Source organism: Mucor velutinosus (assembly GCF_035048745.1).
Source record: "Mucor velutinosus strain NIH1002 chromosome Unknown tig00000041, whole genome shotgun sequence".
NCBI classification, from domain to species: Eukaryota; Fungi; Mucoromycota; class Mucoromycetes; order Mucorales; family Mucoraceae; genus Mucor; species Mucor velutinosus.
In genome coordinates this window covers 2,688,179-2,707,047 of record NW_027041905.1, presented here as the reverse complement: position 1 = coordinate 2,707,047, position 18,869 = coordinate 2,688,179, and the positions used below count along the sequence as shown (strand labels likewise).

At 38.8% G+C, this 18,869-nt stretch overlaps 6 protein-coding genes across 6 annotated transcripts; 1 reads left to right on the top strand and 5 right to left on the bottom strand.

Annotated features, from left to right (window-relative positions):
- Window positions 1–7,899: 7,899 nt before the first annotated feature.
- ATC70_001076 (uncharacterized protein) lies at window positions 7,900–9,106 on the bottom strand (the record flags this gene model as incomplete). Its single annotated transcript, XM_064820480.1, has 3 exons — window positions 7,900–8,836; window positions 8,893–8,966; window positions 9,023–9,106. The coding sequence occupies 3 exons, from the start codon at window positions 9,104–9,106 to the stop codon at window positions 7,900–7,902; spliced, it is 1,095 nt and encodes a 364-aa protein (XP_064684400.1).
- An 823-nt stretch (window positions 9,107–9,929) lies between these two features.
- ATP7 (ATP synthase d subunit) lies at window positions 9,930–12,705 on the top strand (the record flags this gene model as incomplete). Its single annotated transcript, XM_064820479.1, has 9 exons — window positions 9,930–9,971; window positions 10,046–10,396; window positions 10,457–10,795; window positions 10,855–10,980; window positions 11,041–11,089; window positions 11,146–11,498; window positions 11,554–11,724; window positions 11,780–12,621; window positions 12,681–12,705. The coding sequence occupies 9 exons, from the start codon at window positions 9,930–9,932 to the stop codon at window positions 12,703–12,705; spliced, it is 2,298 nt and encodes a 765-aa protein (XP_064684399.1).
- A 235-nt stretch (window positions 12,706–12,940) lies between these two features.
- Window positions 12,941–14,417, bottom strand: RTC2_1 (putative vacuolar membrane transporter for cationic amino acids; the record flags this gene model as incomplete). The annotated part of the gene is made up of 7 exons (XM_064820478.1): window positions 12,941–13,318; window positions 13,379–13,691; window positions 13,744–13,868; window positions 13,929–14,127; window positions 14,184–14,248; window positions 14,308–14,340; window positions 14,397–14,417. 7 exons carry the CDS (start codon window positions 14,415–14,417, stop codon window positions 12,941–12,943), a joined length of 1,134 nt encoding a protein of 377 aa, XP_064684398.1.
- Window positions 14,418–14,800: 383 nt separating this feature from the next.
- On the bottom strand, window positions 14,801–16,401 carry PAT1_1 (DNA topoisomerase 2-associated protein pat1; the record flags this gene model as incomplete). The annotated part of the gene is made up of 3 exons (XM_064820477.1): window positions 14,801–14,833; window positions 14,910–15,874; window positions 15,933–16,401. The coding sequence occupies 3 exons, from the start codon at window positions 16,399–16,401 to the stop codon at window positions 14,801–14,803; spliced, it is 1,467 nt and encodes a 488-aa protein (XP_064684397.1).
- Window positions 16,402–16,480: 79 nt separating this feature from the next.
- On the bottom strand, window positions 16,481–17,116 carry ATC70_001072 (uncharacterized protein; the record flags this gene model as incomplete). The annotated part of the gene is made up of 3 exons (XM_064820476.1): window positions 16,481–16,595; window positions 16,656–16,797; window positions 16,864–17,116. 3 exons carry the CDS (start codon window positions 17,114–17,116, stop codon window positions 16,481–16,483), a joined length of 510 nt encoding a protein of 169 aa, XP_064684396.1.
- Window positions 17,117–17,314: 198 nt separating this feature from the next.
- Window positions 17,315–18,486, bottom strand: RPL6_1 (60S ribosomal protein L6; the record flags this gene model as incomplete). The annotated part of the gene is made up of 2 exons (XM_064820475.1): window positions 17,315–18,342; window positions 18,402–18,486. The coding sequence occupies 2 exons, from the start codon at window positions 18,484–18,486 to the stop codon at window positions 17,315–17,317; spliced, it is 1,113 nt and encodes a 370-aa protein (XP_064684395.1).
- Between the last annotated feature and the right edge of the window lie 383 nt (window positions 18,487–18,869).

Here is an 18,869-nt window from a genome sequence, read left to right as displayed (position 1 = left end):
AATAATAATCCTAATATAAAGGTTTTAGCATTAACATAGAGCTTGGAATAGCTGTTCCACCTTTTTCGTAAAATGCGCAGCACAGCTTTAAATTTTTGCCATTCTACAACGAAGCAAGTTATCACTAAGCGGTTTTGAGTACAGCATTTTTCAGCATCTGACCCATCAATCTATTACGCGTAATCATTCTTAATCAGCAGGTTTTTATATGAAACTCATTACCCAAAGTTGGCTTATTTCGAAAACCTTCTATTTCTCAACAGCAAACCCATCCAATCTAAAATTCAATTACACTATCGTTTTTCCCGCTTCAAATTGGTATAGGAACATGCTGCTTTCAAAGTGGTAGCATCAGTTTTCATGGTGTTATTCAACAAAAACATGTTTTTGCCACTGTAAACTCCAATTTGAGGGTGGAAAAAAACGATTTTTACAAAGCACCGTAGATGTCCCAACGAGGTCTCATTTTATAGAGCAAACAAAGAGGAACAAAATTTAATTAATGGAGAAGCCATGTTGAGTTGACAGTTGATCAAGAAATAGCGTCCAAACACTGTTCATTTATATTATATTGGCTACTTTACACTTTCCTCGCTTAATTTTTTGACAATCAATGTAGCGACTGAAAATCCGTCCATCATATGTATAGCAACCCCTCCAAGAGGATATATAATAATAATCCTAATATAAAGGTTTTAGCATTAACATAGAGCTTGGAATAGCTGTTCCACCTTTTTCGTAAAATGCGCAGCACAGCTTTAAATTTTTGCCATTCTACAACGAAGCAAGTTATCACTAAGCGGTTTTGAGTACAGCATTTTTCAGCATCTGACCCATCAATCTATTACGCGTAATCATTCTTAATCAGCAGGTTTTTATATGAAACTCATTACCCAAAGTTGGCTTATTTCGAAAACCTTCTATTTCTCAACAGCAAACCCATCCAATCTAAAATTCAATTACACTATCGTTTTTCCCGCTTCAAATTGGTATAGGAACATGCTGCTTTCAAAGTGGTAGCATCAGTTTTCATGGTGTTATTCAACAAAAACATGTTTTTGCCACTGTAAACTCCAATTTGAGGGTGGAAAAAAACGATTTTTACAAAGCACCGTAGATGTCCCAACGAGGTCTCATTTTATAGAGCAAACAAAGAGGAACAAAATTTAATTAATGGAGAAGCCATGTTGAGTTGACAGTTGATCAAGAAATAGCGTCCAAACACTGTTCATTTATATTATATTGGCTACTTTACACTTTCCTCGCTTAATTTTTTGACAATCAATGTAGCGACTGAAAATCCGTCCATCATATGTATAGCAACCCCTCCAAGAGGATATATAATAATAATCCTAATATAAAGGTTTTAGCATTAACATAGAGCTTGGAATAGCTGTTCCACCTTTTTCGTAAAATGCGCAGCACAGCTTTAAATTTTTGCCATTCTACAACGAAGCAAGTTATCACTAAGCGGTTTTGAGTACAGCATTTTTCAGCATCTGACCCATCAATCTATTACGCGTAATCATTCTTAATCAGCAGGTTTTTATATGAAACTCATTACCCAAAGTTGGCTTATTTCGAAAACCTTCTATTTCTCAACAGCAAACCCATCCAATCTAAAATTCAATTACACTATCGTTTTTCCCGCTTCAAATTGGTATAGGAACATGCTGCTTTCAAAGTGGTAGCATCAGTTTTCATGGTGTTATTCAACAAAAACATGTTTTTGCCACTGTAAACTCCAATTTGAGGGTGGAAAAAAACGATTTTTACAAAGCACCGTAGATGTCCCAACGAGGTCTCATTTTATAGAGCAAACAAAGAGGAACAAAATTTAATTAATGGAGAAGCCATGTTGAGTTGACAGTTGATCAAGAAATAGCGTCCAAACACTGTTCATTTATATTATATTGGCTACTTTACACTTTCCTCGCTTAATTTTTTGACAATCAATGTAGCGACTGAAAATCCGTCCATCATATGTATAGCAACCCCTCCAAGAGGATATATAATAATAATCCTAATATAAAGGTTTTAGCATTAACATAGAGCTTGGAATAGCTGTTCCACCTTTTTCGTAAAATGCGCAGCACAGCTTTAAATTTTTGCCATTCTACAACGAAGCAAGTTATCACTAAGCGGTTTTGAGTACAGCATTTTTCAGCATCTGACCCATCAATCTATTACGCGTAATCATTCTTAATCAGCAGGTTTTTATATGAAACTCATTACCCAAAGTTGGCTTATTTCGAAAACCTTCTATTTCTCAACAGCAAACCCATCCAATCTAAAATTCAATTACACTATCGTTTTTCCCGCTTCAAATTGGTATAGGAACATGCTGCTTTCAAAGTGGTAGCATCAGTTTTCATGGTGTTATTCAACAAAAACATGTTTTTGCCACTGTAAACTCCAATTTGAGGGTGGAAAAAAACGATTTTTACAAAGCACCGTAGATGTCCCAACGAGGTCTCATTTTATAGAGCAAACAAAGAGGAACAAAATTTAATTAATGGAGAAGCCATGTTGAGTTGACAGTTGATCAAGAAATAGCGTCCAAACACTGTTCATTTATATTATATTGGCTACTTTACACTTTCCTCGCTTAATTTTTTGACAATCAATGTAGCGACTGAAAATCCGTCCATCATATGTATAGCAACCCCTCCAAGAGGATATATAATAATAATCCTAATATAAAGGTTTTAGCATTAACATAGAGCTTGGAATAGCTGTTCCACCTTTTTCGTAAAATGCGCAGCACAGCTTTAAATTTTTGCCATTCTACAACGAAGCAAGTTATCACTAAGCGGTTTTGAGTACAGCATTTTTCAGCATCTGACCCATCAATCTATTACGCGTAATCATTCTTAATCAGCAGGTTTTTATATGAAACTCATTACCCAAAGTTGGCTTATTTCGAAAACCTTCTATTTCTCAACAGCAAACCCATCCAATCTAAAATTCAATTACACTATCGTTTTTCCCGCTTCAAATTGGTATAGGAACATGCTGCTTTCAAAGTGGTAGCATCAGTTTTCATGGTGTTATTCAACAAAAACATGTTTTTGCCACTGTAAACTCCAATTTGAGGGTGGAAAAAAACGATTTTTACAAAGCACCGTAGATGTCCCAACGAGGTCTCATTTTATAGAGCAAACAAAGAGGAACAAAATTTAATTAATGGAGAAGCCATGTTGAGTTGACAGTTGATCAAGAAATAGCGTCCAAACACTGTTCATTTATATTATATTGGCTACTTTACACTTTCCTCGCTTAATTTTTTGACAATCAATGTAGCGACTGAAAATCCGTCCATCATATGTATAGCAACCCCTCCAAGAGGATATATAATAATAATCCTAATATAAAGGTTTTAGCATTAACATAGAGCTTGGAATAGCTGTTCCACCTTTTTCGTAAAATGCGCAGCACAGCTTTAAATTTTTGCCATTCTACAACGAAGCAAGTTATCACTAAGCGGTTTTGAGTACAGCATTTTTCAGCATCTGACCCATCAATCTATTACGCGTAATCATTCTTAATCAGCAGGTTTTTATATGAAACTCATTACCCAAAGTTGGCTTATTTCGAAAACCTTCTATTTCTCAACAGCAAACCCATCCAATCTAAAATTCAATTACACTATCGTTTTTCCCGCTTCAAATTGGTATAGGAACATGCTGCTTTCAAAGTGGTAGCATCAGTTTTCATGGTGTTATTCAACAAAAACATGTTTTTGCCACTGTAAACTCCAATTTGAGGGTGGAAAAAAACGATTTTTACAAAGCACCGTAGATGTCCCAACGAGGTCTCATTTTATAGAGCAAACAAAGAGGAACAAAATTTAATTAATGGAGAAGCCATGTTGAGTTGACAGTTGATCAAGAAATAGCGTCCAAACACTGTTCATTTATATTATATTGGCTACTTTACACTTTCCTCGCTTAATTTTTTGACAATCAATGTAGCGACTGAAAATCCGTCCATCATATGTATAGCAACCCCTCCAAGAGGATATATAATAATAATCCTAATATAAAGGTTTTAGCATTAACATAGAGCTTGGAATAGCTGTTCCACCTTTTTCGTAAAATGCGCAGCACAGCTTTAAATTTTTGCCATTCTACAACGAAGCAAGTTATCACTAAGCGGTTTTGAGTACAGCATTTTTCAGCATCTGACCCATCAATCTATTACGCGTAATCATTCTTAATCAGCAGGTTTTTATATGAAACTCATTACCCAAAGTTGGCTTATTTCGAAAACCTTCTATTTCTCAACAGCAAACCCATCCAATCTAAAATTCAATTACACTATCGTTTTTCCCGCTTCAAATTGGTATAGGAACATGCTGCTTTCAAAGCGAATTTCAATTCGAAATTCAAAGAGAAATCAAAAGAGAAAGAAAAAGCCGAATAGAGAAAGGCCGCGCTCCACGATTCCAAGGTATACCCTAGCCATCTAGCGATTACAAGTCCACTTGTCAGCAAAAGTCATGTTGGACTGTCTTGAAGGTACAATTGGGATGACTAAAAATTGAAATGCGAACAATTGACAGCTTAAAAAATTAGGTACAAGTTGGGATTGAACCCTATATTGACGATATCGTGCACCAGTCTGCAATGTAGTTGACGTTTAGCGAAGTGAAGTTTTCAAGTCCAAGATCCCAGGCGTAAGCGATACTTGGCCGTTTCTGTTAGTTTATCAATGACCCTTGGTGTGTCTTGCTCTTCGTAACGAATCAGCTCCATTCTCATTCTTTGAATTTCCATCTATATGATGACTCCTTTTATCATCAGAGGGCTTGAATCTGGATAAAGGGCCGGTATATTTTCCTCATTATTATTTCTTCAAGTACGTATCATGCCGAATGACGTACTCGTTGCTAATGGATATTTCTTATGCTCCAGTAATACACGTACGTTAATGTTTTCGTATGAAAAAATGGCATATATAGAATGCATTTCAGTGGCTTTTACACCAGACCTTATCACTTCTACAGACTAACATAAATAGGCGAAACCGTCAATATGAAAACTAAAGATATATTTGTTAAGCACAAAGAATAAAAGGATTATTATTTGTAGCTTATAAAAAATGTTCGATATTATAAAAACAAGAAAAGACTTATTTGAATAAGATCAGACACAAAAACTAAAGATTTATTGATGAAGACAAGAGTTATTCTATTTATACTAAGTTCTGAATGCCAAAGTAGCAATTTATCTTGTACAACGCTTATCACATCTGGTGAACCTCAGTATTTAGATAGCTGAGATGCACTTCACTTATCATAGCTTGTCCATGTTGTTGCACAACACAGACATATCTACCCATCAAGAATACCTTAATCTTTATAGACAGTTGTAGCCCTTCTGGCACAACAATATTAATTGATTCTGTAATGAAATAGCCACCCAAACGCAGCTTAATTGAAAACCAAAGTTCATCAAATAGCACTCATTCAAATTCATGCTATTTGGATCTATTAATGAAAGCGCTCAAATGTACATCAAAAAACCATTTAAAAATACTAAAGTAAAGATGCACGCTTATCTCGCACATCGTGTGAATGAATCACTCCTGATCACAGTGTATTCAATCACACCCATGATGGTCGTAATAAGTGATGGTATCTTTATCCAAATAGAATCAAATCAATAACAAGCATATTCAAATATGACAACTATGCCCTGCTGCCATAGTTGCACAATATCCCAGATAAAGGATTCCATACTTCAATAACAAACATCACACTTTAAACCATCAAGGTTACATTAAATCATGCTATGACGATAGCTCACCCAAGCCCATCAAGGTTACTCAAATCGACCCTTATGGCCAGTGCTCCTGCATTGATTACCACTTTAAATCAAACATCAACAACATTTGCCAGATATCGCAATAGCAGCACTTATTGCTCTCTATCATCACTAATCCTATAAGCTAGGTGCAAATGTATAAATACCCTTCTTTTTTTCACTCAATTCCAGGATCTTCAGTTCATTTGATACACAAATAAAATACAGTTGATTTCTATTGTATTTTACTATTGCTTTATTTTTTTTTTTTTGTGAAATCTATTTAAACCTGATTTCACTGCAGATTCAAGCAAATCTTATTTATACGAAATCTTTACCGCTAGATCAATCAACCTATGTTACTGTTAAATGAGTTAATACATCGAGTTCTGTATATTCTATATCAGTCATTATGAAGGATGCGATTGACAACTCAACTACAATGATGTGATTTACTACGCATCATCGTTATTGACGATCACAGACTTTCATAACCAACTATGTACGGCTCGCTTCTTGTTGAGTATTGCGTCCCAACATAGACAGTGAGTAGCAATGTAAATCATGATCCGACTACCGCTGATTTCCTGACCTCCCGCAGCCCTACAGAATTGACACCTTTTATTACTTGAATTCATGCAACACACACCAAAAACTGGGTGTGCTTGAACGATAATTTTTTGCATTAGAAGCTGTTTTAAACTGCCAGGATAGTACCATACAATTGTTCTCATCTAGCATTAACTTACTGATACCTTTGCTCATTTTTTTTCGGGACAAAAAAATTTTCATCAAAGATCGACCTCAAACAATGAGGGGGGTACCTCATGATTTTCATTGAAAATCAGACGATTGCGTTTTTCACCTCAAAAATGAAGACTTTTACTATGATATTTATTGAATCAAATTGTTCCTCTCGATTCAAAGTAGCTCCTGAAAACTTGTTTATAAGTCCTTCATATGCAAAATATCGATATTTCGGTCAAAAACCTCATTTCATGTTTTACAACTTTACTCAAAAATCTTTACCTAAACATGTATCATAACTAACACCATTGGATGCGCCTTGAAAAGTACTTCAGGAAAGCTTAAGGAAGCATTTTTTTTTTGTAGGGGAGTCGAGCTCCAGGTTTTATTTAAAGTCCTTAAGATGTCATACTGAGTGATAGAAAAGACTGTTGTTGGACCCAATGTCTGCAATGATGGGGAATAAGATATATAATGAACTAAGTTGGGAAAGAAATCTACTATTAATCAGGTGCGACACCTAGAGCCAATACAATCATGCGAATCGTCAAAATATGGGTACTGGATAAGAGCACAAAACACCAAACGAGGACATCAGTACTACGTCAAAATAATCACCAAAAACGCATTCACTGAGATTTGAACCGGGATCATCCAGATGGCATGTTGGATGCTTAACCACTTCGCCCCACCACCACGGACTGTATTAGGAAGTATGTGATAATCATCGTAATTTATATAATCGAACCTCACAAAATAGATGAATCAAGTCGATTTTAATCGAAATTTGGCAATCCGGAGCAGAGATGTTCCGAAGCTTAAACTCGTTTTGGCGACTGACTGGCCAAACCTATTTGGTTGATAACATCAATGCTTGTCTGATTATGGAGGCAATCGATGTGTGTAAAGCGCATAAGAAGAATATTGCGCATCAAAATAGTACAATAGCTTAGTATAAATACTATTGTTTGACTTTGCTGTGTATTCTTTGTATCAGGTAAATGCAGTCGTTGCAAAATGGTTCTTCAAATACGTGTCTGAATGCTAAATAAAGAGGGACCCATCCTATTACTTCAAAAAGGCCCTACTTATCAAGATATACTTTGTTCTTTGAACGGGTTCGTAATATAAAAACATCCCCTGATGTTTTTTCTTTCCTGACATTTGGAGCTTACATTTAAGACCTCATGGACGTCTTAAAATATGCTATTTTGATCAAACTTTACTTGCCATCAAGAAGGGCATTTCAAGCTCCCATGTGTATGTGCTACACAGACATTCAGATTGAAGTATTATGACACTTGATTTTTATTACTACATATTTTTAATGCACATTAAGTATTCATTAGTTGGTATCATTGACTTTGAGAGCATCCACAACAGTATTCTCTGAGATAAAATCCTCCTTCTCTACATCCTTCTCAAAAGATTTTTTCCCTTCTACCTGTTCTACTCTGGATTCAGCATTGACAACGGGCACCTTTTGTTCAGAAACAGCAATCTTCAAATAGATGGAGCGACCCTCCAACACAACGTCCTTTACAGTTTCAAGTGCCTTTAACTGCTCTTGTTCACTCTCCAATTCCACAAATCCATAACCCTTTGAACATCCATTATTCATGCGAGCTACATGAGCAGAAACCAGCTTGTAATCCTTGAAAATTTCATTCAAATCATCATCTGTAGTAACGTAGGGCAGATTGGCGACAAACAGGGTGGTTTTGGATGGCTCAGTAACACGAGCCGCCTTTTCAGCAGACTTCTTCTTCTTATTTTGACGTTTCTTGTCCTTTTGGTTACGTTTGCGACGTGCTGCTGCCTCTGTGGCAATCTGCTCTGGCGTCTTTTCTTGATGTTGTCTCTCGGCGGTTTCTGTGTCAGCAGCAACCTCATCCTCCCTGGGTTCTTGCTTTACAGGCATTTCCTTTTTCACCTTCACTTTCTTTTCACCAGCAGGATCCTCCTTTTTAGTGGTAGGGACAAGGCCATCTTCCTCTTGCTTTTGGACTGGCACAACACTGTCCTCCTCTTTGATTGATGATGATGAAGCTAATGCAGACTTACTACGACGACGAGCGTTGCTCTTTGATTTACGGGTCTTCTGTGGTGTATCAGCAGGAGTATCCGTCTTGGGGCGAGCTACTTCCACGTTAATCTCACGGCCATCCAGTGATTTACTATTGAGATCCTCTGCTGCCTTTTGAGCATCCTGTTCTGTTTCAAATCTGACAAATCCATAACCCAGAGAACGACGTTGCTTTGTGATGATGGTTGCATCCACACTGCCAGAATCAGTGGTTTAAGTCATAGTATATTGGGACACATTGACCTTACTTACACTTTTCCTGACGCTGAAGCGAATGACATCAGGGATTCCTTGGTTGTTTTGAAAGACAAATTGCCAATAAACACCTGTTTCTGATCGGTGAGAAAAGGTGCAGCTCGAGTAAACTGATTCTACTGCATACCTTGTGTTCCATCTCCAATTGAGGAGTCTTCAAGACAATAGTCTTTGAGTTATCGACGGTAGTAGCAACACTTGTAGCAGCCATTAGAAGGTTGTTGAAGCAGAGGTGTCAATAAAATAAAATTGGGGAGCAAGAAGGAAAAAAAAAAGGACAAGATTGAAATCATCAGGGGGTTTTTATAAAGTACCAGAGACATATATTTTATGCCCTTTTGTATTTGTCATTTTGTGTTTCCTGGCTCTATTTATCCGCTGTTCTCTCGTCTGGGACCAATAGCATGAAATGTTAAATAGAATGAATGTTATCCGCATGATGTACAAGAAGAGCGATGGGAAAATGCCACAATGGCTTTAGATTAGGAAGAATATACAAAAAGTTTATTTGGTATGAGGTATGATGACTAGAGCGTAAATGTACATGCAGATTGGAAGTTTTGTTCACCACTTCTTTTTGATCTAGTTTTTCTTTAATTGAGTCGAGTGAATCATTACTACTAGTCAGCATCATCTACTTACAGCTTGTTGAACACATTGCTTGAATGCCTGAAATTCCTTTTGACACATGTCCTTCTGCACATCCTTGTAACTGGCTGCAATGCATTTGCCGTAAGCTGCTGCTTGAGCTGGACATGAGGCGACACCTTTAGCAATGACTGGAACACCTCTTGTTGGTTTCATGTTGGAAAGATTGGAGAGAAAAAAACAGTTGAAAAGAGCAAGGGATCATTGCCATTGACTATAAAGTATCACGGAGTTCAAAGGATAAACTTTTCCACTAGAAACACCTCCTTCCTTTTGACAAATGTGCTACTAGTTGGCCATTCACTTTCTTTCCTAATCTCTCTCTTTTTTTTTCTTCTCCTTTCAATATCTCTTGACCAAGTTTGTTGGGGAAACACATAGCTCAAATGTCGTTGAAGAAAGGAAAAATAAGACCCGTGAAGCGCATGGTAAGTTGGACGAGTGGGATCTTGTTTAAGCATGTCAAAGAGGGCACTGTGCTGAACGACTGCGTACATTGTAGCCAGTGATGGACCACACGCAAGAATACGAAGAAGGTTTTGATATCCTGAGCAATGCCATTACGGTGATATTTCAGAAACAAGCGAGAGAACTATCTTATGAACTGCTGTATCGCACAGCATACAAGCTGACCATTCGACAATTTGGAGAGCGTTTATATCATGATGTTGCAAAAGTCATTGCCGATTATTTGGAAACGACAGCGGAACAAGCTATTGTACCTGCTTTTACAAATACTTCCGTCGAAACAAGCACTGCAGATGAAGGCGCTTCCTTTCTCAAGACAGTAAAAAAAGTATGGGACGATTTCAAAGCTGCAATTGATCTTATTCTGCAAGTTTTATACTATTTGGTATGCAACATTTTTTAGCAGGGGAATTCTTGGAAAATTAATTGCCTTGTGCGTTTGTAGAATGACAGACTACCTAAATACAACTTGCCAAGCGTCGATGAAATGGGGCTCAACTTGTTTCGTGATAAAGTGATTCGCTCCAAGCAGTATCCAATTCAGCAACACTTGATATCAGCAATGTTGACGCAAATTCAGTTGGAACGTAACGGAGATGTGATTGACAGAAGTGCGATTCAGTCAGCTGTTTCCATGTTGGTTGAATTAACGGATCCAGATACAAAATTAACAGTGTATGCCGTTGATTTCGAGGCCACATATTTGGATACAACGACTTCGTATTATCAGATTGAAAGTCAAAAGCTGGTCTCCTCGTATGATGCACCTGAATTCATGCGCAAGGTATGAAATTTATGCAAAAATTTCACAAATGTCAGAATTTGTACTCACATTCTTCAAAGGTCGAAAAAAGGTTGGAGGAAGAATACGAGCGCACAGTGCATTGTTTATCGATGACTACAGAGATAAAAATACGTACCATCGTCGAGACTCAATTGATTGCCAACAATCTCAAGACATTGATGGAGGTATGGCCCCAAAATCAGGTTGATTTGAACAGGTTTCTAACCAGTTTCCATGCATTGCAGATGAAGAACTCGGGTCTAGAGAGCATGTTGAACGCTGATAAATATGGAGGTAAAGTGCACGCAGAATCCCATCCGATGATTACTCTATTAATCAATACGATGTAGATTTGTCGCGTATGTATAGTTTGTTTTCACGAGTTCCAGCTGGCCTGAACGAAATGAGAGCCTTCATCAGCAACTATATCCTGACATTGGGCGCCGAGATTAACCAGCACATCATGAGCGATTTGAAATCCAAAGCGGAAAAGGGTTCGAGCAATATTGCAATCAATTGGGTGATGGAGGTATTGGCACTTCAAGACAAGTTTGACAAAATTCTGGATTTAGCGGCTAGTAAAGACAAATCGTTTCAAACGGTATTCAACGAAGCGTTTGAAAAATTCATCAACGACAATAAAAAATCAGCTGAATTTATCTCGCTGTTCATTGATGAAAATCTCAAAAAGGGGCTCAAAGGCGTAAGTACTGACATACAAATTGGGGTAGATATGGAGACTAACGTTTTGCTATCAGAAATCCGAGGATGAAGTGGACGATGTCTTGGATAAAACAATCACATTGTTTAGATTCTTACAGGACAAGGATGTGTTTGAACGATATTACAAACAACATTTGGCCAAGCGTCTATTACTGAATCGAAGTGTGTCTGACGATGCTGAGAGAGGCATGCTATCGAAATTAAAGGTTTGTTCTGAAGCAGTTTTCCAGAATGTATGGCATTTATTGATTTTTCTTTTAGAGAGAATGTGGCTATCAGTTCACAAACAAGTTGGAAGGCATGTTCAATGATATGAAACTGTCTACAGAAATGAGCGCTGCTTTCAAGGAATATTTGGACAAGTCCACCAATCCTGCTGCAAACAAGCTTTCGCTGGATGCTTCAGTAACCGTGCTGACATCCACGTTCTGGCCTATGAACCTCTCTGCTTCACCAAAATGTGTCATGCCAGCCAACGTGACGCAAGCCTGCAAATCATTTGAGCACTTTTACTTTGATAGACATAGTGGCCGCCGCTTGACATGGCAACCGCAAATGGGATCAGCTGATATCCGTGCCTATTTCAAAAAGGGGAAGCATTTGCTGAATGTATCTACCTATTCCATGGTTGTTCTGCTTCTATTCAACAAAAACGACACACTATCCTGGGAGGATATCAAGAGCCACACTCAAATTGCGGATCAAGACCTGAAGAGGACCTTACAGTCATTGGCCTGTGCAAAATACAAAATCCTAGTCAAATCATCCAAGGGAAAAGACATTCTAGAGGATGACTCATTTTCATTTAATGACAACTTTTCATCCAATATGGCACGTATCAAGATCCAAGCACTAGCATCGAGGGTGGAGAATGATGGAGAACGAAAAAATACACAGGACAAGGTGGATGAGGAGCGTAAACATCAGATTGAAGCATCTGTTGTGCGCATCATGAAGGATAGAAAGACAATGGAGCATAATTTATTGATTTCAGAGGTGACAAAGCAGTTGAGTTCAAGATTCATGCCGAGTCCTGTCATGATCAAGAAACGTATCGAGGCATTGATTGATCGAGAGTACTTGGAAAGAAGCGCAGAGGATAGGTAATATCTTAAAGTGCTACTTGCTACTGGGCCCATTACTGACCCCCTTTTTTTTATAGACGAGCTTACCATTACTTGGCATAAAATTTTGCATCATTTCTCATCAATATGTTCAAAGTAATTTTTTTTTTATCAAGAAGAAAGACTTAATATCTCAAGCATCATAACCTATGCTTTTTCACCCCTTGTTTCTAAATAAATAAATAAAAACTAGATCAATCACCTTGTTGTATATATATAATATTTGATTTTAATTAAACATGTAGTTCTGTAGTCAACGAGGGAGTGTGTGGTGTATAATAATATGGGATATAATGATTTAAAATGTCTTTTTGTGAATGATATCAGGATCTTCTTGATATTCTTCTGCAGAGACCCACATCTTTTTAAAAGTGCTGAGAGAAGCTAAAATTGAACCACCAATCCAGGTACTATATTTGCGCTCAGGAGGAGCGTAAATCTTGATCTTGATATCCTTCAATGCAAGTCGCTTGATCTCTGACAAGAGACGCTCACCGAAACCTTTACATAATGTCGATCCTCCAGATAAAACAACGTTGGAATAGAGCGATTTTCTCAGATCGAGATCTGCACGGCCAATACAATCCACAATCACTTGATGAATACCAGGGTATTCTTCTCCAATGAGTTCAGGCTGGAACAAAATTTCAGGTGCACGGAATCTCTCTGCACCAAGCTAGCAAATACATACACATCAGCAATCCAGTCTCTCAGCACCAACGCAATCGGCCTTTACCTTGATAATGTTACCATCAGGCAACATGAAATCATCCACCTTACCGCTGGTTTCCTTTTCTTCTTTGGCTGGATTCAATGCAATGTAACACGTCTTTTCTTTGATGATGCGAACCACCTCCTTTTCAGCTGTAGTATGAAAGTTGTAGCCAGACTTCCTCAATAAAAGCTGTAAATATTCTGTCACATCTCTTCCAGCAACATCGACTCTACGAATGGCATGTGGAATTGCGAAACCTTCATATACAGGTACAGCATGTGTAACACCATCACCTGAATCAAGGACAATACCAGTGGTTCTACCAGAGGAATATCTAGTGTAGAGCATCAGTTTCCATTCAGTGTGTGTATGCGTTAGTTGCTTACAAACTAAGTACGGCTTGGATCGAGGTGAATAATGCAGGGACGTTGAACGTCTCAAAGAAGATTTGAGCAGCAGTATCTCTATTAGCACGAGGATTCAGAGGTGCTTCTGTCAATAGCACAGGATGCTACAATAAGATGGGTCAGAGATCAATGATACAAGACACTGTGCTCGCTGCAGATTGTACCTCTTCAGAAAGTGTTTTAAGCTCATCAGTGTAAATATATTGCCAAATGCGCTCCATGTCCTCCCAGTCAGTGACAATACCATGCTCGATAGGGTATCTGATCTTTAGCAAACCGCGTAGTTCTTGCGCTTTTCTTCCAATAAAGTTGTCTCCTTCAACAGCACCTGCCATGATACGGACGTGCTTTGGTCGGCCTACCCTGTATGACAATCCGTTTATCAGCCTACAGTCAAATCCACAACAACAGGCACTTACATGGATGGAAAAAAGCATTTAGGTTGTTCTTCACCTGCAAAACCAGCTTTTATAACACCTGAGCCCTATACAGTCAAGATGAGTAAGGTCAATAAAGTCGTGTACAAAAAAAACAAAGCCCTACGTTATCAATCACGACTGGTTGGTTAGTCAACACCTAATAGATGAGTGTTAGTAGCAAGCAAGCATTTCATAAGCAAGATGGGTTCTCACGTCATCAAACTCAGAGTTCATCACTTTGTTGAAACAAGAAGAAGGAACTTGTGAAAAGAAATTAGAAGAGAAAAGAGCGAGAGAGAGTGAGAGAGAGAGAGAGGGGCAAATGAACAGCGTGTAAAAACGGAGTTGCTAAATGGTAATATCCAATTTATAATTCATGGTGCCTCTTCAGTCAATCAGCACTGCTATGTTGACTCCATCCTGTGGAAACAGCACTGGTTTTGATATGTGTGTCATTGAGCGATAGACAACCAGTCGAGCCAGAACACCTGGAATACACATTCCAAAGCTAAACTCACTCACATTGCGTTCAGGAACAGAATTTTACTTGTCTCATTGACTCGGATCCAGCGTAGGTTGAAATGATGTAGAATGAAAGGGCTCTTTATTTGGTATGATCAGTCTCTATAGGATAAGAAAGAGTATGCTAGCTATACAAGCAACAGTGAACAGATAATGACTCTGCAAGCAATGCCCATTGCTGATAGTGAGAAGAGAAGGACTTACACCCAGCCGGTTGCAAGTAGGATTATTGATATCAAAATGAAACGTTGTGCCATTGACAGACGCTGTGCCATTCTGCCAATACCCATACTGCACCAAAGCCAAATCAGCATCAGGACAGTAAAACTGCATGAAAGGAGGACAGCTCTGCACCACATGATAGCAGAGATCAATGCAAGGTAATAATTCGGTCCATTCTCCTGGTTTCAGTGTCTCGTCAATCCATGGATTTCGAGAAGCATTGGTAGAGATATCTCGCAAAGCAGGTGCAGCAGGTACATTGTCTGTGCCTTGACTGAGATCAGCGCTTGCAGAAGAATCCGTGCAACGAGGTATCGTAACGGCACATAGCCAAGTTTTATAATCTCGGTAGCAATCTGTGCAGTTGCGAACAAGCGAATATTGCGTGGTATCACAGTTGTATTGGGAAAGGGCTGTGTCAAAAGGCGCAAACTTTTCTTTGGCTTGCGCATCATATTGGCTGGCAAGCGTCCATGGATCGTTGGCTGCGAAAGCAGCTATATCTGTAGGTACACTGTAGGCTACTTGGTCGCAAAAGGGGAGGTCGTAGATGATGCGACAATTGGCATCAATCTTGGTTCCCAAATGGATGGGTGTTGTCATGCCTGTTACTGAGCCCACAGGCTGAAGCATGTAGGCTGTGTAGAGTGTATCTTGTGTGAGGTTAGATACCATGAATTGCTGTCTGATTCTGCTTGTAGGGCCACGACGGGTGGTGGTTGTATTGACACTGTAATGAGAGAGCGTGCGCTGTTTAGCAGCACACAGCGAGTTGGATAATTCAACAGGCATAACAGGCGTAATCAACAGTGTGGCATTTTGTGTATTGCTTTGTATGGGACTCGATAAAAAAAGAGCATTGTTTCTATCTGTGTCTTCGAGAATCACGTACGGTATATTTGATGTATCGTTCTTTTCGTTGTTGATGAATAGCGGATGCAGTGTTTCTATTTGATACCGTGAGTCATATATATAGTATGTCTGCTCGATCCAAATGCTGCTTACGAGTGGTTGAAACACCTATTTCATATGTAAAGTTTCCAGCCCAAGCACCTGCCAAAGCAGGTGCAGCTACAGCAATCCAGATCTCGGATGTCTGATTATCACTTTGCCATTGAATGAGACCGTTGGACGAATCCTCCACAGCAGCACTATTATCTGGACCAGGTAATGTATTCGAGTTGGAGATAGAAACATACACATTCAATGGTGGTACTGTATCGTGGAAGTCAGCAGGCGCTGTAGGTTGATTACAGATGGTTGTTGAGAGATGGATTGTTGGTAAGTCTCGTTTACTGAATAATCGACCAGTTGCTGAAACACTAAAGTAGTAATAATTGTATCCATGGATGGCTACAGAGGATGATATAATCTGATTGTTGGTAAGCTGTGTAGTGGTAGATTGTGCATATATTTGGCTGTCATGAAAGCCATATAAAATGGATAGAACAAAGCTGAACAGATGTATCTTCATTGCTCAAGCACTCTTTTATGTAAGCGTTTGGAAAGAAAAACAAGATGTAAATTCAGTGACGGTTGGACATGGAATTTATTCATAATGCAAATCCCATTTGCTCGTCAACGATGGAAGCAAATGTCTCTGGCTTAGCAGCCGGAAAAGGTGTAAGTTGGCTATGGTTGATGTTTCTGAGGGTATCTGTTAGCTCGCTGTATCGAAAATCAAAGGAATCAGATGATGTGTCTTTCAATGATCGAGATCAATCGTACCTCATGCCGCTGCAAATGGCATAATTGCTCGAATGCATAGCTTGAGCAAGCTGATACTGATGATTGTCCATCAATGACATGTTGACCACTATAATTAGCTTCTTATTCTTCATCCTTAATGCTTGCAATATCGTGCCTGCACCTAATCCGAACCACAAATGTAAATTAGCAACATGAAAAGGTTGCTATGGCAACCGCAATTCTGTACCTGCATGACTGATAATGACATCTGCTTGCTCCATATCTTCCGCGATGGATGCTTTATACTTGTAGCCATCCAAATCCAGGATCTTGCCGTTGTAGGATTGCAAGTTTTTTGCGAATACTTGTTCAGATGAACCAAATTGATATACAACTTTCCTGATGCCAGCCTCTGATAAAGCGTTCAAGAAATCTGAGCCGGTTGTCTGATGTATAAGATCATCGAAACCTGTCGATCCTACTGTTACAAAAAGAGACATTGTGAATCCAATTGCGAGCAAACAAACCGAGAGCTCATTATGCGCGCTTTCTTGTAGAATGCCATTTGTATTCTGTTGCAACAACGTCACAGTGAGATTGCTTTCTGTAGATGCAAGTAGCCATTATGAAATGAAATGCATTAGCTTTATTTTTCTTGTAAATAATTAAAAGGGGTATAGTCAGTAGTAATGTAATATTTAAGATGATGGTAATCGACTAGAAATTGTCTGTAGATTTTGGTGTTGCTGCTGCTGCTGCTGCTGCTGCTGTTGCTGTTGTTGTTGTTGTTGTTGTTGTTGTTGTTGCTGAGGAGAGGTATCATTGCAATAATGCACCTTTAGATGCCTTCTCATATTGCTTTGTACGCTAAATCTTCTTCCACAATCGAGATGAGGACATACATGAGGTTTCTCACCTGTATGTGATAAGATATGAATTCTCAATGAAGAAGGCCTTGAAAACGTCTTGAAGCATTCATTACATTTGTATCTGTTGGCACTGATGATTTTGTTGGGTGGAGGAAAATGATGAGTATGTCGTCTATTCTGTGGTTGTTGATCGCCGCTATAACTGCTGCTGTTACTCGGGGATCTTGGTTGTCTATTGCTGAACGACGATACATCAGATGCAGTGCGTCGATGAAAAGGTCGAAAAGTCGAAGAAGGGGAGCGAGGAGGAGGAGGAGGATCGACAGGAGATGTTGAATGTACCAAGATTCTTTCTGATGCAGAAGATCTTCGCATGTTTTGCTGCATAAACTGATCTGAGTAGGATCGAGTATGTGATGTACGCTGAACATGGTGATGGCTTCTATGATGCTGTAAGGGCTCAGCAGCAACAGCAGCTGTGGGTTGATGATTACCAAGAGTCGTGTTGGTAACACTCAATTGATCCGTATTTGAGCAACTTGTGTAGCCATTTTGGTTTCGATAATCATCTGCTGATCGCCTGTGCCAATCTATCGGTGATGGTGATATTGGAGCTTTGCTTTTAAGATGAATGTACTCTATACTTTCCCTTTGATTGTAAGTTGATGGCGGTTTCTTTTGATAGTGGTCCGATGAGTGCTGGCTTTGTGGTGGTGAATGATAATAGCTTTGATTGTGATGATGATGGCCTTGAACCATGTTTTTAGATTGTTCAGAATCAGGTACTTGTGGGTACGGTGCAGAAGGAGCCAAGGTAGGTGAATTGGATGAGGGCGATTTTCCGTTGGTACCAGCATCTACGTAGGATATAATGAATTAGCATTTTACTTGTTACATATTATATCGATATGTTTACTTTGATGGTTGATGCTTGATTCTGAATTCAGAGTATACAACATATCATGAATTGGAGGCAAATGAATTCGAGTGCTGTTATTCATGATGTATAGTCTGAAATGCTACAAAGTGCAGAGGGTATGGTTTTTTCGGATATCAAGCAACGGATAAGAAAGAGAAGAAGGAAAAGAGGGAAGCGAAAGAAAGAACCACAAATGCTAAAAGATGCAGTTTTCTCGTTGTACTATTGGGGAAGTCGTTTTGTCCAAGGCTTTTCAACAACACATACAAGTAAATCACTCGAGTGTTTAAGGTTTGTTGTGTATCATTGGCTTACATGTCCAGAAGATCAAGGTGAGAAAAAAAATAGCACAACACCAGGAGCCAAAAGCCAGGTGAGTGCTTGGCAGCATCGTATCGACAACATTTGAAGCGTAGTAGTCATGTATAGGCTGAAAGGGCTATATTTAGTTACGAAATGTGTGTA